The sequence below is a fragment of the Saccopteryx leptura genome, chromosome 8 (assembly GCF_036850995.1).
Source record: "Saccopteryx leptura isolate mSacLep1 chromosome 8, mSacLep1_pri_phased_curated, whole genome shotgun sequence".
Classification (NCBI taxonomy): domain Eukaryota; kingdom Metazoa; phylum Chordata; class Mammalia; order Chiroptera; family Emballonuridae; genus Saccopteryx; species Saccopteryx leptura.
In genome coordinates this window covers 66657403-66681548 of record NC_089510.1, presented here as the reverse complement: position 1 = coordinate 66681548, position 24146 = coordinate 66657403, and the positions used below count along the sequence as shown (strand labels likewise).

At 42.1% G+C, this 24146-nt stretch overlaps 2 protein-coding genes across 4 annotated transcripts in view; both read left to right on the top strand.

The window, feature by feature from the left end:
* The first annotated feature begins 3968 nt into the window (after positions 1 to 3968).
* Positions 3969 to 15635, top strand: HRG (histidine rich glycoprotein). The gene is made up of 7 exons (XM_066347046.1): positions 3969 to 4251; positions 5996 to 6112; positions 7142 to 7232; positions 9089 to 9255; positions 10891 to 10971; positions 12724 to 12825; positions 14760 to 15635. Exons 1-7 carry the CDS (start codon positions 4060 to 4062, stop codon positions 15570 to 15572), a joined length of 1563 nt encoding a protein of 520 aa, XP_066203143.1. The 5' UTR covers positions 3969 to 4059; the 3' UTR covers positions 15573 to 15635.
* Positions 15636 to 21530: 5895 nt separating this feature from the next.
* KNG1 (kininogen 1) overlaps positions 21531 to 24146 on the top strand; it is a 28393-nt gene continuing 25777 nt past the window's right edge. The window contains exon 1 of one of the 3 annotated variants that reach the window (XM_066347221.1): positions 21531 to 21908. In XM_066347221.1, coding sequence (XP_066203318.1) covers positions 21714 to 21908 — 195 coding nt within the window. In that variant the 5' untranslated portion in view covers positions 21531 to 21713. The remainder of the gene's footprint in view (positions 21909 to 24146) is intronic. The other 2 variants (XM_066347222.1, XM_066347223.1) reach the window with 2 other exon arrangements.

Below are 24146 nucleotides of genomic sequence, written 5' to 3'. Positions count from 1 at the left end.
GAGAAGGCTGGAGGAGGAGGGGCCTTACCCAAGCCCAAGGGGAGCAGGAGCTGCTGGCGGAGAGGCCACCTGGCAAGAGCAGCCCTGAAGAGGGATGCAGCCACTGCCAAAACCTAGTGCTGAAGTGGGAAGAGGAGGAGATAAACCTCCTGACCTATTTTCCCTCCCTCTGATAGCCTCCTCCCATTGGCTCTTTGAACCCAACAGTAAAGAATCCTGCAGGGAAGCCTGGGTCACTCAATCCACAGGAGTCCGCCTCCCTGGACAGAACCAGACACAGAAAGACAAAGAATGAATCTGGGGGCAAACAGAGGAAAACCAACGCCAATCCCATTCAGGGAGTTTCTCAAAGGTGTTCTATAACACCTTGTATACCTTTATGTTTTAGTAAAAAAAGCTGTGGCCTGACCTGTGGTGGCGCAGTGGATAAAGCGTTGACCTGGAAATGCTGAGGTCGCCGGTTCGAAACCCTGGGCTTGCCTGGTCAAGGCACATATGGGACTTGATGCTTCCAGCTCCTCCCCCCTTCTCTCTCTCTGTCTCTCTGCTCTCTCTCTCCCTCTCTCTCTCCTCTCTAAAAATGAATAAATAAATTTTTAAAAAGCCCTAAAAAAAAAAGCTGTGGAAGGACCCTGGATTTTGTGTTCCTTATTGGATAGAGAAGGGCACCATCAACAGAGAGGAAGCAGGTGGAAAAGTAAGTTTACTGGAAAGTTGATGAGTTGACTTTTTTTTTCTGATGAGAGGAGGGGAGATAGTGAGGCAGACTTCTACATATGACCAATCTGGATTCACCCAGCAACCATATCTGGGGCAGATGCTCAAGCACCAAGCTATTTTTAGTGCCTGAGGCTGATACCATCAGAGCCATCCTTAGTACCCAGGTCTACACTCGAAGCAATTGAACTGCAGGAAGGGAACAGAGAGAAAGAAGGGGGAGAGGGAGGGAGGAGAAGCAGATGGTCAATGGTCGCTTCTCCTGTGTGCCCTGGCTGGGAATCAAAACTGGGACATCCATACGCTAGGCTTATGCTTATCTACTGAGCTACCAGCCAGAGCCAGTTAACTTTCTCAAATTCAAAGAAGCATTGTTACTTACAATTACTTATCCTCTTTCAAGCATCTGACAATGCTGACTCTTGTTCTGTCCTTAAATTTTTTGAAGTAGACTTTGTCCTACATCCTCCAAGTCTTTATCCTAACTTTCTGACAACTTCTTCTAAGACATTTATGTTCCTCTTTGGCTCATCTCTTTTTTCTTTTTGTATTTTTCTGAAGTTGGAAACGGGGATGCAGTCAGACAGACTCCCGCATGCGCCCGACCGGGATCCACCTGGCACGCCCACCAGGGGGCGATGCTCTGCCCATCTGGGGCATCGCTCCGTTGCAACCAGAGCCATTCTAGCACCTGAGGCAGAGGCCACAGAGCCATCCTCAGCGCCCGGGCCAACTTTGCTCCAATGGAGTCTTGGCTGCGGGAGGGGAAGAGAGAGACAGAGAGGAAGGAGAGGGGGAGGGGTGGAGAAGCAGATGGGTGCTTCTCCTGTGTGCCCTGGCCGGGAATCAAACCCGGGACTCCTGCATGCCAGGCTGACACTCTACCACTGAGCCAACCAGCCAGGGCCTTTTTGGCTTGTCTTCTAAATGACAGTTTCCCTAACCTTTGAATCCTGATCTTTATTATTTTTTCTTACTCTGCAAACTTTATGTAGGTATGCTAACCCAATAGGCTTGACAATAGTCTACAAATACGATCATTAAGCATTCAAGGACCTTGTATTCCAATAATCAGTGCTTTGCAAATTGCTAATGTTAATCTTCTATGATGGAACTTCAAGACTGGCATTTCTAGTAATGTGGTAATAAAGTTTCCTTTGATGAATCTTTAAGAGTAACTTCTTTAACAATAAAAAAATGAATGAGCCAAATAAAAATGAACAAAAGATTTAAACAGTTACCTCACTGAAAAAGAAAAAATGCATAATGACAAATAAATATATAAAAAGATGCTCCAAATCATATGTCATTAGGGAGGCAAAAATTAAAACCATGATGACAGCACCAAATGCTGGCAAGAAACTAAACATACTGTTACCATACTATCTAGAAACTGTGCTCCTTAATATTTACCCAAATGAGTTTAAAACTTACGTACACATAAAAATTTGCACATGAATATTTATAGCAGCTCTACTCATAATTGGCCAAAATTTGGAAGCAATCTAACTACCTTTAAGTAATTGAATGGATAAACTGTGGTACGTACAGACAACGGGATATTATTCAGTGCTAAAAAGGAATGAAAAGTTAAGCCATAGTAAGACATGAAGGAAACCTAAAGGCATATCCCTAAGTGAAAATTAAATCTGAAAGGGTGACATGTCTTATGATTTCAACTCCATGATATTCTGGAAAAGGCAAAACTACAGAACAGTAAAAAGATTAGTGGGTTAGGGTATGGAGGGGTAAATAGGCAGAGCACAGGATATTTTAGGGCAGTGATATTGTATATAATACTAAAATGGTGGATAAAAGATGTTGCACATTTGTCTGAACCCATAGAATGTATGATACCAAAAGTGAAGCCTAATATTAACTCTGGACTTTGGGTAATAATGATATTGTTAATAATAACAAATGTACCACTCTATTGAGAATATTGAGTATATGGAAATCTTTTTCTTTTATTACAAAAAATCAGATGTTATAAAATTATGTCAACTGATCTAGTGATCCCCAAATAAATCAGAAACTTATAAGGACGTCCATATTAGTATTAGTTAAAAGAAGAAATAATTGGAAACTACATACATAGCCCAAAATAGGACAATAGTAATATATTAGAAGCATGTACAACATATAATACCACATGATCTCTGAAAGTAATCTTTCTTAATAATATTTAATCTGAAATTAACCTGAAGAGAAAACGCAATGTTTAAACTGTATATAACAAGAACTTGTTAAAAGCATTTCTCTTGGAGAAGGATTTGAAGAATAAGGAATGAGAGAGAAAGATTTAATTTTTTAAGTCTTTTTTTTTTTCTTAAGTGAGAAGAGGGGAGGCAGAGAGACAGATTCTTGCATGCACCCCTATCAGATCTACCTGGCAAGCCCCATCAGGGGCTGTTGCTCTGTTGCTCAGCAACTGAGCTATTTTAGCACCTGATGCAAGGCCATGGAGCCATCCTCAGTGCCAGGGGACAACTTGTTCCAACTGAGCCATGGCTGCAGGAGAGGTAGAGAGCAAGAGAGAGAGAAAGAGAAGGGAGAGGGGGAGGTGTGGAGAAGCGGATGATAACTTCTCCTGTGTGCCCTGACCAGGAATCAAACCCAGGACGTTCATATGCCAGGCCAATATCTACCACTGAGCCAACCAGCCAGGGCCAGAAGATTTAATTTTTATTTTACACATTCTGTATCCAAAATCAACTTTTATAAAGCTTATATGGCTTTTAGTAATATCCCTCAAAAATAGAGGTTATGGGTAAACATTCAACAACAATTCAGATCTTACTCTAAAGCAACAGCCTCTTAATTATTCTATTCTACCTGAACTCAGTTCCTTCGTGGTGTTAACTGTTTAACACCTCCCTTAAGTAATACAGGTGCTTTCTACTAAAGACTTCGAGTGCTATCATCCAAAGATGGGACTGAGAGTGGCAATTTCTGTCTGAGACAGGCAGGCAATGGGGGAAAATGACTTCTATCCCTAACCTCCACACCAAAGAGAAAACGCTTATGGTGAAAAACACACTTTGGGCCTGGTACTTACTAGAAATATCCAGATTTGTGCTGATCACAGTTTTACCCACTCACTAGAGGCATGTCTCAACTTTCTGTCCCCGGGACCCATTAATCATTTACAGCATGTTGAAAGACATTTTAACTAGAGGTCAAGGTGAACATCTCCAATCAGTTACACAACAAAAATGTATAAAAAGCTGTTTAATCAATAGTCCGTGTGTGTGTGTGCATGTGAGTGTGTGTTTAAAAGTCTGTGGAAAATTCTCTGCTGTGGTACACCATAGCAAGGGGTGGTTTTCACATTTTAACACAATGAAGGCATTCGCTGCAGCTCTGCTTCCCATCCTTGTGACCACGCTGCAGTATTCCTGTGCTGTGAGCCCCATAGGCTGCAATGCTACCGAGCCCCTGGCAGGGAAAGCGCTAGACCTGATCAATAAAGGACGTCTGAACGGCTACCTTTTCCAGTTGCTGCGGGTCGTTGATGCCCACTTGGACAAAGCGGTGAGGAACTACCAATGGCAGAGCTGAGTTGGAAAATGGTGCATCGTGGGCGAATGTGACTCTAGCCCCTAAGCCTACTGCTTTGCACAATGGAATGGCTTTGGTCAGGGTTTACTGTTAAATTTCTGCTGCTGCTCTAGATTATTCTTACTCTTTTCAAACTAACGTTTGTTATTTGTACATCCTTACCTATGAATCAATCTGTGAACACTTATAAGCACTGCTGCTGAGTCCAGTCAAATGCTAAGTACTATAAAAGAAAAATTAGAATGAACTGTGGGCTTTGCCCTCAAGGAAATAATAATCAGCTCACACACACACATAGACAAATTGTGTAAGGTATATTTAAGTGACCAAGTGAGTGGTATAGATGCTAGAGCAATCTAATGAAAGAAGATCTATTGTGATTTAATGAGAGAAGGCTTCCCTCCAAATAAGCAGGATTTTAACAGGGACATGGCCTGGATTAAAATTATTCCAGGAAAATTCCAGGACTGTTGCTTCTATGTGGGTAAGAAATCAGGAATGAGGGTGACAGGGAGTAATTAAACATAAGCAGGGGTATTCCAGAAGTGCTGAGTAAGATTTGGCACAGCCAGCCAGACTGGAAGAGAGAATGTAGGTTTATCTTGATGCAAAGCAAGCCTACTGCCTTCACTTAGATCTATGCTTACTTGGAGTAGATTTGGGGACTTGATAGAGATTATGAAGGGAGGCCTCCCTCCCTGACTCCTCTCCCCAGAATAACCTACCCTTTGGGAGAACCACTAAAATCAGGAAGGTCAGATAATGGACACAGGACAAGCAGATAACTTTATACATGTTAAAACATTAGGAGTGGAGGCACTATAAGGTTGCAGAGAACGAGTGCAGGGATTTAGGATTCAACCAACAAGTCTGTGACTACTAGTCCCACTCCAGGCTTTCTGCCACATTATAGGACACAGGACAAATTGGCCCAGTGCTACCGCTGAATGGTAGTGTAAAGGTTAGGTAGGGGGTAGGAGGCACAATGTGTATGGGGAGATGATTGCAGATAATGTGTACATAAACTAGAAAGCTATTTACATGCTCAGGAATGAGGAAATGAAGATCAGACCCAGACAGTGGGATTTAGGGCAATGAGCCATTTCAAAGACAGATAGTGGGATTTAGGGCAATGAGCCATTTCAAAGAAAGACCATGGGAAGCCTGATGACTGGACAGCAAAAGCAAAGGAAAAAAATCAAAGTTGATATCACATTTTTTTAAGCCCCAAACTAAGGCAATAAATAATAAACGGTGTCACTGACAAAAGACAAGATAAGGTGAGAAGGACAGCTGGTTTGTAGAAGAGAGTGGTTAGGTCTGCGGAAGTTGAAATTAAAGCAAGAAGTCCAAGTTCAGAAAATAGAGCTGGGTGAGAGGACACAATTGCATAGATCAGAGTTCGTGAAGTTGCTGCCATCACTTATAATTCTAGATTTACCCTTCCACACCTTCACCCAAGCCAATACTGCTGTCTAGTAATTGTTTTTTAAAGCTCATGGGCAGAAGCAATAACATGGCCAATAAAAAGAACATCTGGAAGTAATTTTTTCAAGCTATTTATTTAAATAAATAGATGAAGTGACACAAAGGTAGACATCTGCAATAATTTGGAAAGGAGCAGGAATTCTGTTTAAGAAATCAAGAGATGGCTTCTACTGAAAGCATACTGGGTTCCCACATGCTACTCACCTGTTGCTTTCTTGGAATTTCTCAGGAATCCACAGCTGTGTATTATTTAGTCTTAGATGTGAAAGAATCTGACTGTCCAGTTCAATCAAGGAAACACTGGGATGACTGTGAGCCAGCTATTTCTAGACGCCCATCTGATATAGTAAGTATACAAGGCACCATTCTCTTCATACCATTCCTGACTTCTGTCTTCTTTGCTTACTCGGGATAGCTATGTGCCTAGGCTACTACAGCAGAAGAGGAACATCAGTTTCTACCTTTTGACTCATGAAGATTATGTTGATCTTGAATAGTATTCTCTGGAGAGCTATACTTAGGAACCCAGTTCAAGATAAGTCAGCAGGGCTTCTGGTCCATTGGGGTAGCATGACCAGCTATGAGACCTTGGGCAAATCACCTTATGTTGCTAGACTTCCATTTCCTCAGCTACAAAGTAACAGGAATTTGGAGTAGATAGATTCTAAGATCCTTTCTGGCCCTGACAGTCTATGTGTCTAGGAACCTATGAACTTGTATTGTATTCTATGAAGAATAGAATAGACCATGCAACTAGTAAAGGGATTCAAATTCAAGCAAATCTGACCCTAGAGCCCATGCTCTCTATAATGATATTATACTGCCTTGTGTAGATTTCTGTTTTTATATATTGAATTTCTTCTTAAAATAAAAGTGCAGCAATAACAGAGGAAACTCCTCTTCTCTTCTCAAGTGGAGAGAAGTCTCATAACCAGAAATGGTCAAGTGGATTAAATTACCAGGAGGAATGGGGTCTTGTTCAGCACATTGCTCATGGGCACTCAGATCCCAGGCTCTCTGCCACAGGAGAAAAACATAGAGATAAAAAAACACAGATCTAAGATGTCAGTTCCAGAAAATAAGACATTTACATATCTAGAAATTTTAGCATTTTTACCCCTGGAAAGTGTTTGCAATATGGCCATGATCTGTTTAAGTTCCCCTCATGATCTGGTTCTCATGGGGCTTTTGGATGCCTATAGAGCATCTAACACAGAGAATCAGAGTAAGAAAATATAGGTTTTGAAAGAGGATTTCTTGAGAGAAATAACACCTAAATTTTAAAGTGATAATAGGGTATGTTGTAGCAATTTTTTGTTTCTCCATATTCAACCTGAAGGAAGCAGTAGCAATGACAAACTCCTCTTTCTTACAGGTGATTGGACAGTGTAAGGTAATAGCTACAACATGTTTGAGTGAATTTCAGGATCTCAGAATAAATTACTTCAACTGCACCACCAGCTCTGGTATGGTAATCTGTTAATATGCTACTTAATTCTAGATTAATATAAAATGCAATCATACAGTACTATTTAACATATAACACTATGATGTACATATCAAAAATGGTCCCTACCCTCATGAACTTGATTATTTCTCTCTTGAGAAGAGAAGCAAGAGGGGTTTCCTTTGTTATTTCTGCACTTTTATTTTAAGAAATTCAATATATAAAAACAGAAATCTACACAAGACATACAGTATCATCGTAGAGAACATGGGCTCTAGGGTCAGATTTGCTTGAATTTGAATCCCTTTACTAGTTGCATGGTCTTGAGGGCAAGTTACTTAATCTCTTTAAGCATTCTTCATTTGTAAAATAAAGTTAATAATAGAATTAGCTCTTTGGGTCTTTGTTAGAATTACATAAGATGCTCTGTGTAGTACACTTCTAAAGTACTTAGCACTCAGTAAGTATTGACTTCAATATCTAAAAGTTATGTGATAATAATACAGCTTACACCTAACTAGGCAATGGTGTGCAGTGAATAGAGCATTGTATTGGGATGTTGAAGACCCAGATTCAAAACCCTGAGGTCGCCGACTTGAGCGCGGGCTCATCGGCTTGAGCATGGGGTCGCTGGCTTGAGCGTGGAATCATGGACATGACCCCAAGGTTGCTGGCTTGAGCCCAAAGTCACTGGCTTGAGCAAAGGGTCACTCGCTCTGCTGTAGCCCCCCCCCCCCAGTCAAGGCACATATGAGAAGAGCAATTAATGAACAACTAAGATGCAGCAATGAAGAATTTTTTTTTTAACAGAGACAGAGAGAGGGATAGATAGGGACAGACAGGAATGGAGAGATGAGAAGCATCAGTTTTTCATTGCGACACCTTAGTTGTTCATTGATTGCTTTCTCGTATGTGCCTTGACCACGGGCCTTCAACAGACCAAGTAACGCCTTGGCTTGCACCGACCTTGGGTCTAAGCTGGTGAGCTTTTGCTCAAACCAGATAAACCCGCGCTCAAGCTGGCGACCTCGGGGTCTTGAACCTGGGTCCTTCCGCATCCCAGTCTGATGCTCTATCCACTGCGCCACCACCTGGTCAGGTAGCAATGAAGAATTGATGCTTCTTATCTCTCTCCTTTCCTGTCTGTCTGTCCCTATCAGTCTCTCTCTCTAAGTCTCTCTGTCTTTGTCAAAAATAATAATAACAATACAGTTGATAAAGCAGTTATACAAATGTCATCTTATTTAATCCCAGAACAAAACTATGAAAAGTATGATACTTTCTATTTTAGAGTTAGAATAACTGAGATTCCATGACTTGGCCTCAGGAACTCAACCACAATGTGGTGAACATAATCCTACTCTCCCAGTGTTGACTCTAAATTCCACGTTCTTTTTATTTACTTCTTCAAAAAGAATTATCACAGAATCCTTTTAAAAATAGCAAATCTTAACATGACTCAATATATAAAAATTCAACAGCCAGGCAACTCCTTCAGGAGGTTGCCTTAAAGAAGATTGAGCTTGTTATCTTCTCTCTCTGAGCAAAACTTAACCTCAGTGATGTTCTCCATCCTGGCAGAACTAGGAAGAGTTCATTAAAATATTAGTAGTTGATGAATGACGTGAGTGGAGCATCATAATAAGGTCACAACAGAGACTTGAGCATCAGAAGGATTTGGGTTTAAGTTTAGCTCTGCTGCTGAGTGGCTGATTTGCTGAAAGCAATCTCTTAGCCTCATCAATTCTCAATTTTCCCATCTGTAAAATAGGAGCTACTGTTATTCTTGCCACTATGCTTATATGTATTAAGCCCCAGCATTGACACTGCTGTCTCCAACCCAGTAACCATAAAGCCGCCATCTTCTTTCTCCAGTCTTTTCTGCACTGGCCAACGTTAAGGACAGCCCTGTGCTCTCCGATTTCTTTGAGGATACTGAGCTCTACAGAAAAGAAGCAGAGAAAGCCCTTGAGAAATACAAAGAGAAGAATGGTACTTTTGCTTCTTTCAGAGTGGACCAAGTGGAGAGAGTTGCAAGAGTGGTGAGTCCACATATGTCCAGATAGGGTCTGAGGGCCCAAGTTCCAACCTTGCAGGTACAAATGTACTGGTACTGACTCATTCTACTGGCCTCACTCAGCCAGCCGCTTTCTATTATTATAATTTAAATTTTTTCAGTTATAGTTAACTAAATTCAATATTATATTAGTTTCAGTTGTACACAAATTTAAAAGGATATATGCATCCTTCAGTTTGTTGCAGCATTATTTATAATAGTCAAGATATGGAAACAACCTAAGTGTCTGACAGAAGATTATAGAAAAAGAAGATGATGTGGTGCATATATACAATGGAATATTACTCACTCTTAAAAAATAATTAAATCTTATTGTAAGGTCAGCTGAAGGAGGACACCTGAGTTCAGGTGAAGAAAAGTTTATTAGGAGGTCATCTGCTGGGCTGACTCTTAAGGCGGAGGCCAGCAACAGGTTCTCTAACAGGTAGGGGTTAAATAGGGAACTCGAGGGTGGAGGCTGGTAGTCATTAAGGAAAAATGTAGTTTTCAGTGATTTATGTAAGATTAACCATAAGTAAGCTAGGGGACCTTCCACACCCGGGTAAGTCAATCCAGATGCCAGGGAAAAGGTGATCTGGAATGTCTAGTTTGTCAATGTCCCTTCATCCACTTAAAGGAAGAAGGTGACATAGCCCCTGCCTGCAACCCTATCACTTATCATTTGCAACAACATGAATGGGCCTAGAAGGTATTATGCTTAGTGAAATAAGCCAGAGTAAGATAAATACCAACCACTTTTTTGAGGCCCTTGCTACAGCCAAAAGAGACAGGCAGCAGATACCACAGAACTGCCCAACTGCAATTTCTTATTTTTTAGAGTTGTGGAGAGTGTGATATCTACCAGAAAGGAGGGGAAACCCAAACAAAAAAGAGCAAAAGATAGAAGAGCATATTAGGGCTGTGTGAGTCATGAAAAGCATCTGGTTCTAACCTCCTTGTATTCTGATGGAAAACAGGCTCAGAGCAACTACCTCACCACACCCAATGGTCTGGCTGGAGTTAGACAATTCTTCCTTCCGGTTCAGGGACCCAAGTGCTTCCCACCCAGAGTGGTCTTGTAGAGCGTCTCATTGATATTGTCTTGTATTTTGAAAACACAATGTAAAATAAATTATGGTACATATAAGCAACGGAATGGATACGATGCAATTACGAAAAAGAATGTTTTGGATCTATGTGCATTGGAAAGAATTTCAAGATATATTGCTAAGAGAAAAAGCAAGTTACAGAACAATACTTAGACTATGAGCCACTTTTTATTAAAGGATTAGATATTTGTGTGTATTCACAACATATTTAGGAGAAGACTAGAAGGTAAAACACATCAAAGGATGATAGTACCTCTGAGAAGAGGCTGGAGTACAGGAAGGATGACTTTTCATACTATACTTGATTATGTCTATATTGTCTGAACCTTTTCAATGAAATAGTATGCACCTTATCACTTATGTGATAAATTTTTAAAAGGCAGAGACAGTAAGAAAAATGGCACATACAGATGGTCGTGAATCCTCATAGTGCCTTTACGGTATATTAGATAGTAGGTATCTACTGACCTTTTCTTAATGTTCCTGAAACTGCTTTGATCCCATTTGTCTAGAGAGGAGGAGAAAGAACCAACTACTATGTGGACTTCTCTGTGAGGAATTGCTCCAGTAACAATTTTCCCAGGCACCATAATGTGAGTATAATAGATGTCTGTGAAATACTAGGTAATGTTTAGAGACTGCTTACTATGTGCCAGATGCCCTTCTAAAGGCTTTACATATATGTTAACCTATTACCCTCCACCACTACCGTATGAACTAGATACTATTTTTATCCCTGATTTATATATGGGGAAACTGAGGCACAGAGAATTAAGTGAACCATGAAAATATCATTTTATGAATATACATGATATATACCTAAACTTAAAACTGTTTTTTTTTTAAATACTCATAAGGATTAAAAGCTTAAGCTAAAAATAATAACTAGAATTTATTAAAAATCTACAGTCACGGGTGCTTTCATTCACTTCATCTTCTTTACTCCTCACAGTGACCCCATCTGACAAATGGGAAGGTAATGGGTTCAGCAAAGTAAGGGTCTTGCCCAATGTTCACAACCAAGCTGAGGTTAGAATCTGTTTTTGTGCTCAGTCCTTAATTGCTTATAAATTGATATGCATGTATCTGCAGGAAGATATTATGAATGATACATGGCATTGGCATAGTAACTTTACAAAATAAGTATTTACAAAACACTTCCACATATATTATTGTCTTGTTGGAGCCCTGTGATGACCCCATTGAGGAGAAACAAGTGTCTGTTTCCATTTCCCTGAGAAAGAAGGGCCTAGAAGTTTAAACACTCACCCAAGAACACTTGGCTAGAAAGTGTTAGGACACAGGATTTTAATGGTCATCTTCTGACATTCTCTGGGGCCAGAAGAGAGGGAATATTCATTATTTCCTGGCTGCTCAACTTTTCAATCTGAAATAGGTTGAGAATTCTGCTTAGTGGCCACCAGAAAAGACACCTACCTCCCCCACTCCCATCCCCAACAAACCCTTAACTGTCTTGGTGTGGGTAATCCAAACCCAGTGCAAAACCATGGAGGCTGGAGAAGAGGAGCTCAGTGCCAAGTGGGGTTTTTTCAGAATTATCTCATTTAATTAAGCCCTCCCACAGCCTGTGGGCAAATAGTATTGTACCCATTTTACAAACAAAGACTGAGTTTCAGAAATTTTACAACTTACCTGAACCTCATACAACTAGTAAATGACGAAGCCAAGATTAACATAGATCTCTCTGACTTCAAAACTGGACTCAGAATCTCAATGATTAACAGTCTCTTTGAAAAAAAAAAAAGAGTTTTCATCTTGAAACTTTGACAGCTGGGTTCAGGGATCTTTGAGGCAGAGGGGTTCCAGTCGGTTGTAGTCTCTGAACTTAGAGTAGGGCCAGCATACGGTCACTTTGACAGGGTTTGTGCAAACCCATTTTATAACTGGCTTCTTCCTATCCAATGCTTTCCTCCAAAGAACCCATTCAAGTTGTACAAATCTCTTATCTTCACCACTTTTTATTCTCTCTAGGCACAGGCAATTTAGGTCTTCCATGCAGAAGGGCTGGCCTAAAGTCAAGGCATCAAAGACATAATATTCCTTACAACTCCCATTGGGAAAGCCCAATGCTAGTGACTAGTCATAGAAGAGAAGTACGGCAATTTGTAATGAAAATCTTTGGAATCTGTACTTTTCCCAGTGTTGATTGGGAGATATTGTTAAATAACTGATGGAGATAATTGATAATATTACCCTGATTCTTCTAGGGCTCTCCTTTCTTTCCAGAATGTCTGAAAGTTCACAATTATAGCTGGGCACCTTCACACCACCTACACACCTAACACACAAATACACACACTAACAGGCTTCTCTCTTATTTATAGGTTTTTGGATTCTGCAGATTAGATTTGTCTTACAATGTAGGAAACTCTGACATGGAAACTCCAAAAGACGTTGTCATAAACTGTGAAGTCTTCAACCTTAAGGTGGGTTCCCTAAGCAGTCTTTGTTGTGAGCAGTGCCAGAATAAGGTGTAAGATTTGTCATAAAAATAAATTCATGACCAATTTAATCAACCTTTAATTAATTAGGGAATGGCCCTTGTATTTAGGACTACAGTGCTGAGTTTAGTAATCCAAGTTTTATTATTAGGCACAGAATCTAAGGAGAATAAATTTGCTTCAAATTTATTATATAAAATAAGATACAAAATATATAGTATTTTATGAGACTATCTGCGTGTAGAAACATTTGCTCTACACACAAATAGCCTTCACAATATTTTTTATATCAGCAAAAAATCTTGAAAATAATGAAAATATCCAGATGCCAAACCTAAAAAGGTGAGCAGGTTTGTCACCATGAACATGGTTGCATAGATTTTTTTTTTTTTGAATCTGAATAAGGAGGATGAAGAAGTGCTCATCCATCCTTTACGAGTAAGAGATGTTTATATCATAGAGTCTCAGAACTCTGTTGAGTGCCTAAGTTATAAAGCACTAGGTTTTCAAATGTTGGACTACAGATGAGTATAATATAATTCTACCACTTATGTTGAAATAAGAAAAATAAAGATAAGTTTTTTTTATTTAAAGAATCATCCTTTACTTTGAGAATATCTTTCTGAATGTTATCAAAATATTATTCTTATTGTGAAATGATGGTGGTAGATTACAGTTTTAGTTTGTATTTCTTTTTAAGTGAGAGGCAGGGAGATAAACTCCTGTATGTGCCCCGACTAGAATCCATCCTGCAATCTCCATTGGGGGCTGATGCTCAAATCAATAAGCTATATTTAGGACCTGAAGCTGACACACTCAGACCAACTGAGTTATCCTCAGTGCCTGGGGCCAACACTCCATCAAGCCACTGGCTGCAGGAGGAGAAGAGTGAGAGAAGGGGGAGAGGGCGAGGGAGATGGAGAGGGAGAAGGAGAGGAAGAAAGAGAGAAACAGATGGTCACCTCTCATGTGTGCCCTGACTAGGGATCAAATCCAGGACATCCATACACTGGGCCAATGCTCTATCCACTGAGCCACTGACCAGGACCTGTTTGTATTTTAAATGCCAACCTGGCTAGATAAAAATTTGAGAACCCTTTTCTAGTATACTACTTTTTTTTTGCCAGAAGAGAGAGAGAGAGAGACAGGAAGGGCAAGGGATGAGAAGCATCAACTCGTAGTTGCAGCACTTTAGTTGTTCATTGATTGCTTCTCATACATGCCTTGACCAAGGGGCTCTTGCCGAGCCAGTGACCCCTTGCTCAAGCCAGCAACCATGGACTAATGCCAATGATCTCACTCTCAAGCCAGTGACCCTGTGCTCAAGCTGGTGACTTTGGGGTTTTGAACCTGGAACCTCAGCATCCTAGGTTGATGCTCTATTCACTGTGCCACCGTCAGTCAGGCTCCACACATGAATTTTAAAAGTAGGATACCAAGGGCTGACCAATAATGGCACAGTGGATGGAGCATCGACCTGGGATGCTGAGGTCCCAGTTTGAAAACCCCAAGGGTGCTGGCTTGAGTGCAGGATCACCAGCTTGAGTGTGAGATCATCAGCATAATCCCATGGTCCCTTGCTTGAGCCCAAAGGTCACTGGCTTGTAGCTCAAGGTCACTGGCGTTAGCCAAAGGTTGCTGGCTTGAGCAAGGGGTCACTAGCTTAGCTGAAGGCCCCAGTCAAGGCACATATGAGAAGCCATAGTGAATATCTAAAGTGCCACAACTATGAGTTGATTCTTCTCCTCTCTTTTTCTTCCTGTCTGTCTCTCTCTCACTCACTAAAAATAAATAAAAATAAATAAATAAAATTTATTTGTAGAATTCAAAATATGGGAGCCATTCATCTAAATTAAGTTAAACATTTAATTTATTTTTTATTTTATATGATATATTCACTTTTTTGTGTTCTTTACCAGGAACATGAACACATCAATGATGTACAACGCCATCTGGGCCACCTTCTCCACCCTGGTGGGCATGAGCATTCTCCTGCTGGCAAGCCTCCATTTAAGCACAATAGGTCCAGAGATTACCACCATTCCCACAAGCCACATAAACTTGGATGCCCACTTGCTCTAGAAGACAAAAATCACTCAGACCAACCACCACTTCAGGCAGAAGCTCCTCCACTATTACCTTCTTTAAAACGTCATCACCTCAGTATTGGCACCAATGAAACCCATTCACCCCCTCATAATCATAGTTCCAGTGAACACCATCACTATGGACAACATCCTCATGGGCACCGTCCTCATAGACACCATCCCCATGGGCACCATCTTCATGGGCACCATTCCCGCGGGCACCATCAACATGGGCACCATCCTCATAGACACCTCCCCCATGGCCATAATTTTTATGACCATGGACCCTGTGACCCACCACCCTATAGCCAAGGTCCCCAAGATCAACATCACTGGGGCCATGGCTCACCACCTAGGCATTCAGAAGATAGAGGTCTAAGTAAAGGACCCTTCAAATGGAAACAAATTGGGCATGTGTACCGATTTCCTCCATTAAAGAAAGGTGAAGTTCTTCCTCTTCCTGAAGCCAATTTCCCAAGCTTCTCATTACCAAATCACAATCCTCAAAAGCCCAAAATTCAGCCCTTCCCTCAAATAGCCTCTGGATCATGTCCAGGGATATTCAAGATTGAGTTTTCACAGCTATCAAAGTTTCTTACATATATATTTCCAAAAGAAAATCTGAATTCCTTGAAAAATGAGTAATGTTCTGAATTAGAAGTCTAAATAAAATGTAACCAGTAATAAATGCAAATTTTCAAGTTATTTTAAATGTACTTTCATATTCAGGATAGGACAACGTGAGTGGGGAGGAGATGGCATGAGAAGTGTGAGACAAATGGAGAGAAGAGGAAAAATCTGGGTCACAGTCAGAAGTTAATTCTCTCGCTGGCTACTATACCACTTACGACAAATCCTCAGAATTTCTTTATTTCCTGAACCTCACTTTTTTAAATTCTAGCATCATTTCTCCATTAGTACTTATGCTGTAGCTGGTTGTACCAGGAAGTTATGTATTATCATATAAAGGATTCCTCTTAGAAAAGTGATCCAAATTCTCTCCTACTTCTTACTTGTAGTCTTCTAAATTTTCTTTTGGAGAAATAAGTTCTAATTTAATTATAAAGCAAACAAAGCTCAGGCTATAATTTGCAAAAAACAAAAACAAAAAGTTTACAGGCTTGAATCATGAGCATAATAAATTCAAGTGCACCAGAAATATCACTTTATTTTCAGAATACATTAATTTCTATTTTAAGTTGCCACCCTACTGGGCTAGTAGAAAACTTAACCTCAGTCTTTCTTGGAGTTCCCTCACTCTGCTGCTCCCCACACAAAGTTTGTGCCACAGTTCAAGACTCACATAGTCCAAGGTAATTGGGTGTTGGGCATGAGAAGGTGGTCTGATTCTTCATCATTGGTCCACCAGTCCCCTGCTGAGGGATGCTTACTGCCCTGTTCACATAACTCTTTGGTCTAGTTTAACTTTTACTTCAGTATCAAACTGGAATTACCAGAGTCTCTGTACCAATGAATAGGACTGCCAAGAGATTCCATGTGTGTCTTCTCTCCCTGAGATCTTGCTGTCCTTAGACTACACATTCAGAAAGCAGGGCAGAGGTGTCCTCTGCTTCCAGACCCCAAAATGCTTCTGTTCTTCTCACACCTTCCACCCAGGCGAGGAGCTTTCTAGTCTCAGAAAGTTTTCTTTATTCATTTCTGGTGCCAAGGGGCTCTTTTTCCACACTTGAATTCTCTTTCTTTTCCCTTCCTCCCAAATCAGGTTCAAACATTTAGACATAAGCTAATAAGACTTTCAGGGGTCGTCAAACTTTTTATAAAAACCGCCCACTTTTGCAGTGCTGGTAGACCTGGTCCCTACCGCCCACTAGTGGGCGTTCCAGCTTTCATGATGGGCCAATTGCGGCGCTGTTTGGTTGCACGGTAGGGACCAGGTTGACCAGCACTGCAAAAGTGGGCGGTTTTTATAAAAAGTTTGATGACCCCTGCTAGTGTCAGGTGTGTGGTGATGGCAGAAAGTAGATTCTAATCGGGGAAGGGAGAGAAAGGAAAGAAAGGAAGGGTGAGACAGACCTGAGTCAGCTCCCAGGCTGGGAGGGAGAGCAACAAGACGGAGAAGCTGAGGCGGGGGCGGAGCGGGAGTGGGTGGCTGACAGCTGGTCCTGCTCGGTCCAGGGAGGGGTGGAGAGGAACACAAGGCTGATCGTGGTGCGAGTTTCAAGTGAAGACTCAGACTCGGAAACAGGAGTTGGGGGAAGGTGGTCAAAAGATACAAACTTCCAGCCTTAAGATAAGTCAGGACTAGGAACCTAATTTACATCATGGTAACTATAGCGCCACTGTAAGGTATACAAGAAAGTGTTGAGTAGATCCTGAGAGTTATCATTACAAGGAGAAACTTTTTTTCTTTTTATTGTATTTATATGAGACAATTAATGTCAACTAACCCTATTGTGGTAATCATTTCAAAATATACCTAAACCAAAGCATCTTGCTGTATACCTCAAACTTACATAATAATGTATGTCAATTATTTCTTAGTAAAACTGGAAAGAAAATAGAACTTGGCAGTGTATTCAGGCAGAATGTAACTTTGGAGAAGGACAATCTGGGTTCTAGTCCCAGTCTTACAATTTATTGCCTATAAGATCCTAAGAAAGTTATTAAACCTCTTTGGACCTCCCCTTTCTTCTCTAAAACATAAACAAACAAACAAAAAACACGATCTTTCCCTTTCCCTCCTAGAGTACAGCTAGACTTCATTTCCTGGAGCCACAGGATGATACCAAAAAATATTGCTCACAAAAATTAGAGGATATTTTCAAAATGAATATGAAGCGATAAAATATCCCTTGATTTTTGTGAACTATATATTTAGTAACCAACATGACATCAGCACTGACCAGTAGCAGATACAACACCAGTTTGTTTTATCAATATTGTGGTATCTGCCCAAATAGCAGTTACAACAACCAGTCAGAACAGCCACCAGCCATCAGCAGCTAGGGTGGCACCCACTGCATGTCTGCTCTGCAGACTCACAGAGGTGGCTGCTTGGAGAGGGAGTAAAGAAAGGTGAAATCGCCCTGGCCGGTTGGCTCAGCGGTAGAGCGTCGGCCTAGCGTGCGGAGGACCCGGGTTCGATTCCCGGCCAGGGCACACAGGAGAAGCACCCATTTGCTTCTCCACCCCTCCGCCGAGCTTTCCTCTCTGTCTCTCTCTTCCCCTCCCGCAGCCAAGGCTCCATTGGAGCAAAAATGGCCCGGGCGCTGGGGATGGCTCTGTGGCCTCTGCCTCAGGCGCTAGAGTGGCTCTGGTCGCAACATGGCGACCCCCAGGATGGGCAGAGCATCGCCCCCTGGTGGGCAGAGCGTCGCCCCTGGTGGGCGTGCCGGGTGGATCCCGGTCGGGCGCATGCGGGAGTCTGTCAGACTGTCTCTCCCTGTTTCTAGCTTCAGAAAAATGAAAAAAAAAAAAAGAAAGGTGAAGTCCAGGGAGACCAAAAAATACATCGCTTAATAACTCACAGAAGCATTTGAGTTGTGTTTTATAATTTATAAAGTACTTTCACAAATATTGCTTGTGTTACTGAAAATATAACCTGGAAAACATAGGATTGAATGTTCTCATTCATTTCAACGAAATGCATTCGTAATATGCAAACCCACTTGCTGCAGGTGAATAATGGATTAAGCAACAAACCCTATTCTAGGGAGCTTACATTGTGCTAGAGGTTTTAGACAATATAGTGTTTATTGCTCTTCTTCTAGATTTTTGTTGTTGTTGTTACATGGTAACTAAAAAGTATATAAATGTTTAATGCTTGTTATAGTCGGTAAATTGTGGGACTGGGATTAGAACCAAGATCAGCCTCTTCCGAAGTCACATGCTTTCCCATTTATTTTACTGCCTGTATACACTGTCAAGTTCTGTTTCTGAGTCTTCACTTGAAACACTCACCATGATCAGCCTTGTGCTCCTCCCCAACTCTTCCTGGACCACGCACATCAGTCATCTCCTTACTCCCCCACTTCAGCTTCTCCATCTAAGCAGGTCCCTCTTTTTTCCCATTACAGGAACTTACCCAAGTCTGTTTCATCTTTAGTTTTATTTCCTACATCCTCTCTGACACACTCCCTTCCTGTCACACACACTAGAATCTACCTTCTGACATCACCACATACCTGAAATTGCTTCAGTAAGTCAGGAATTCTTAACCATCCCACCCTAATCCACCCTAATATTAGAATAATTTATAAGAACTAATTACAGCCCTGGCTGGTTTGCTCAGTGGTAGAGCATCAGCCCAGCATGTGAATGTCTTAGGTTTGATTCCAATGATGGCACACAGGAGAAGTGACCACCTGCTTCTCCACCCCTCTTCTCTCTTTCTTTTTTTGCTCTCTATCTCTCTCTCCCTCTCCCACAGTCATGGCTCAACTGGCTCGAGTTGGCCTTGAGTGCTGAAGGTGGCTCTGTGGCCTTGGCCTCAGGCATTAAAAATAGCCCAGTTGCAGAGCAATGGAGCAATGGCCCCAGATGGGCAGAGCATCACCTCATAAGGGGCTTGCCAGGTGGATCCCGCTCAGGGGTCTGTCTCTCTGCTTCCCTTGCTCTCACTTAATTAAAAAAAAAAGCCCTGACCCATGGTGGTGCAGTGGATAAAGTGTCTACCTAGAATGCTGAGGTCACCAGTTTGAAACCCTGGGCTTGCCCAGTCAAGGCACATATGAGAGTTGATGCTTCCTGCTCCTCCTCCTCTTTCTTTCTCCCTCTCTCCCTGTTAAAAACAAAAACAAAAAAACTAATAACCCTGAACATATATTATCTCATTTACTCAAGAAACCTTATTAAGATACTGAGATTTTTCACTTTTCCAGATGAGGGAATTGAGTCTCAGAAAGGCTATATGACCCTAATTCCCTCAGGATCACATAGCAATTAAGTAGAAGAGCTGGAGTGGAATCAAGATTAGACTTACTTTTATTTTATTTTATTTTATTTTATTTTTATTTCTATTTTCTTTAGTGAGAAGAAGGGAGGCAGAGACAGACTCTTGCATGCACCCCAACCAATCCACTGGGAAAGCCACTAGGGGGTGATGCTCTGCCCATCTGGGGCCCTTGTTCCGTTGCAACTGGAGCCATTTTTTAGCACCTGAGTCAGAGGACATGGAGCCATCCTCAGAGCCTAAGGCCAACTCACTCTAATCAAGCCATGGCTGCAGGAGGGAGAGGGAGAAGGAGAGAGAGAGAGAGAGAGAGAGAGAGAGAGAGAAGTGGAGAGGAAGGGGTGAAGAAGCAGATGGGTACTTTTCCTATGTGCTCTGACCAGGAATCAAACCTGGGACTTCCACACGCCAGGCTGACGCTCTCTCATTGAGCCAACTGGCCAGGGCCAAGGGTTAGACTTACTGACAAGCTCATGTTCCTGCCACTCAGCTACAAAGCCATCATCCAGCCGCCATTGACCCCTCTTTACCAGGGGCTCTCAGGGAGACTGAATTGCCAACTTAGAGACCATATCAACAACAACAAAAAATTCAAACATTATTTTGGGGAAAAAGAGTGTAAGAATTTAAAGCAAGCATGACCAGACAGTGGCACAGTGGATAGAGCACTGAACTGGGATGCAGAGGACCCAGGTTCAAAACCCCGAGATTGTCGGATTGAGTGTGGGCTCATCCACCTTGAGCACAGGGTTATTCGCTATAGCATGAGATCATAGACATGCCCCATGGTCGTTGGCTTGAGCCCAAAAGGTAGCTGGCTTGAGCAAGGGGTTACTCAATCTGCTGTAGCCCCTCTGGTCAAGGCACATATGAGAAAACAATCAACAAACAACTAAGATGCCACAACAAAAAATTGATGTTTCTCATCTCTCTCCCTTCCTGTCTATCTGCCCCTATCTGTTCCTCTGTCTGTCTCTCTCTGTCTCTGTCACAAACATACACACACACACACACACACACACACACACACACACACACACACACACAAGAATTGAAAGCAAATATTTAGGAAGGGCAAGCCCACACTTATCATACCCTTAGACCTCCCTTCTTTGAATAGTCTAACTTTATCAGAAAGATCACCTAGGCTTGGTGAATGAAAGACTCCCATAATGTCCACCAAACCAGAAACAAGAAACAAGGACTGGGTAAGCGGGCTTCACTCAACCCATCTCTCCTTAGGCTTCTCCCCTGTCTCCTCTACCCTTTCTACAACTAATCCAAGTGAGTGGAGAGAGGCTGGCTGGGCCAGAGATCAGATAGGATGCTCATTTCTTATTTTTAGCTGTGCCAATGTTCTGGTGTGGGATTCCCTGTATTCACTATGTCTCTGTGCATGGATGGGCTCCTCAGGTGTGCAAAGAAATTTTATTGAAAGGTGTCTGCACGTGGTTGCATTATTATCACCTGTAGTGACTTTCATGAATGACTTTGGGAAAGTCATCTGGGGAAGGGAATAACAAGTTGTTGGTGTTTTTTTTCTCCTCCTTTATTAGATACTACTTTGATTTGCTGCACAATGTTGTGCAATTGCCTGGAAATGTGCTCTGTGCTCCCCCATGCTTCCCAAATGCAAACAAGCAGGTCAACGACCCCAATGTACCAACCTGAGATCTGCTTGAATAACCCAGCAGACCCTTTGCCCTTTTATAATAAGGCAAATAGTGGACGGCAGCAGGAATCCAAGCAGGGCCCCGAAGTGCTAAGGCAGAGAGAGAAGAGAGAGAGAAGATAAGAAGCTGACGAGAGTTAACATCAGCCTCCACCTTAGCTCCCAATTCTGGGTGAAACTCCCAGAAAGAGACTGTTTAATCATGAAGTTAATTGCCATCCTTCTCCTTTGCTCCAGGCTGCTACCAAGTTTAACCCAGGAGCTCTACTCGCAACAAATCGACTGCAATGATGAGGATGTATTTAAGGCTGTGGACATAGGACTGAAGAGATTTAACAGTAGACTCACAAGTGGCAACCAGTTTGTTCTGTATCGCATAACTGAAGTCAACAAGACGGTGAGTGAGCTGTGTTTAACCTTGAGGTCATTTGGGGTTTGTACTGTAACTCAGAATCTGGGACACACACACACACGCACGCACACACACTAATCACCAAAGAACAAATTATGAAAGGTAGAAGCTTACAACTCTTAGAAAAGACCAACCCCACTCACTGGGCTGGGGGCTTGGGCAGGGTACACCTTGTCCTCACTTAGGCCACCCAGGTTGGCTTCCTGGGTGATCTGAGGAAAGGTGTGCTGCCGGGAAATGAAAGAAAGGTAGATGGAGTCATTTAAAAGGGATTATGTGGAGTGGGAGAATCCAGAAACTCACTCAGGCTGTAGCAAGAAAATTTACTGGATGAACGGCCCTAAACTAAACTATAAAGACCTCCAGATGTCAAATGGGGAGGGCATGCTTAAGGCACTATATCTAACAAATACTGTGTAATCTCAGTTATATGTGGAATCTAAACTAGTCAAGCTCAATAGAAGCAGAAAGTAGAACGGTGGCTGCCAGGGCCTGCGGGTGGAGGAAACGGAGGTGCTGGAAGGCTATATACTTTCAGTTACAAGATGAAGAGGTCCTGACGATCTAATGAACAGCGTGCTGATTGGAGCTAATAATACTGTATTGTATATTTGAATGCTAAAAAGTGTTACCACACACACAAAACAGGTAATTATGTGAGGTGATAATGTGTTAATTAGCATATTTGTAGAAACCATTTCACAATGTATATATATATATATATATATATCAAATCACCTTATGGTATATCTTATATATACAATTTGTCAATTATATCTCAATAAAGCTAAGGTGAGTGAATGGCAGTGGGGTGTGTCTAAGAGGAGTCAGAAATGAGATTAACATGGTTCTACTGCATTAGACAAAATATCTGCCATGAAGTCCCTATGGCTAAATGCATCAAGGGGTAACAGCAATGTTCTGGTTGGTTTTGAATACTTTTATCACTGATTAATACTCTCAGGTTGAAATCCTGATAGGATGTGCAAATCCAAGAAATACAAACTTTCAGACCCGAAAGGGGTGGCGTCTATGGGTGGAGTCTGGAAGGACTCTCCGGAGGGGGCCTTGGCAGCTGTCCCTTCAGCCCTCTCCCTGGGGCCCCAGGACAAGTCTCTCCCGGGGTGGCTCCGGGCCGCTCTGGGCCGCCTTCCCTCCACTGGAGCCCAGGTCTGTAGAACTCAGTCCTGCCAGTTCCAGCTCCAGTTCCAGCTCCAGCTTCACACAGTCCCAGACAGGCAACAGGTCCTTTGAGGTCTGTAATGAAAGATCTGCATTCAGATGATAATGAGGAGGAATCAGGTGGGGCAGAACATAAAAAGGTGACTCTGAAATGGAGAGGCCTGTAAATAGCCGGAAGTGGCAGCATTAGCTTAACTGGTAACAATGACAGTGACAGCGGTTCAGTTTCTTCCCCCCTAGGAACCCTCGTTACCCTAATTAAAAACCAACAACAAACAGATTCGTGAAATGAAAAGTCCAACAAATCAGATAAGCACATAAAGAATGGTGACTATGGGCCCTGGCTATTTGGCTCAGGGGTAGAGCATTGGCACAGTATGTGAATGTCCAGGTTCGATCTTGGTCAGGGCACACAGGAGAGGTGATTATCTGATTCTTTCTACCCCTCTCTTCCCCTCCCACTCTTTCTCTCTCTTCCCCTCTCCCACAACCATGGCTCTACTTCAGGGGTCGGGAACCTATGGCTCACGAGCCAGATGTGCCTCTTTTGATGACTGCATCTGGCTCGCAGACAAATCTTTAATAAAAAAAAATAACGTTAAAAATATAAAACATTCTCATGTATTACAATTCATTCATTTCCTACTGTTCATGTTCATGGTTGCGGGTGGCTAGAGCCAATCGCAGCTGTCCTCCGGGACAACACCAAATTTTTATTGGATAATGCATAACGTACACAGGTCGTTGTATGGCTCTCATGGAATTACATTTTAAAATATGTGGCGTTCATGGCTGTCTCAGCCAAAAAGTTTCCTGACCCCTGCTCTACTGGTTCCAGCAAGTTGGTGCACCCTCAGTGAGGATGGCTCTGTGGCCTCAGCCTCAGGAGCTCAAGTTGGAGCAACGCCCCAGATGGGCAGATAATCCCCTTCCTTAGGGGGCTTGTGGGAGGATCCCAGTGGGGACACATGCAAGAGTAGGACTTTCTGCCACTCCTCTTCTCACTTAGTTAAAAAAAAAAAAGAACCAAAGTAAAAAATA

Bases quoted from the DNA above. Each gene is read 5' to 3' on its own strand.
- HRG (XM_066347046.1), top strand. From the start codon at position 4,060: ATGAAGGCATTCGCTGCAGCTCTGCTTCCCATCCTTGTGACCACGCTG. The intron at 4,252-5,995 runs GTGAGGAACTAC...GGAATTTCTCAG, and splicing joins ATGCCCACTTGGACAAAGCG to GAATCCACAGCTGTGTATTA. The intron at 6,113-7,141 runs GTAAGTATACAA...TCTTTCTTACAG, and splicing joins CTAGACGCCCATCTGATATA to GTGATTGGACAGTGTAAGGT.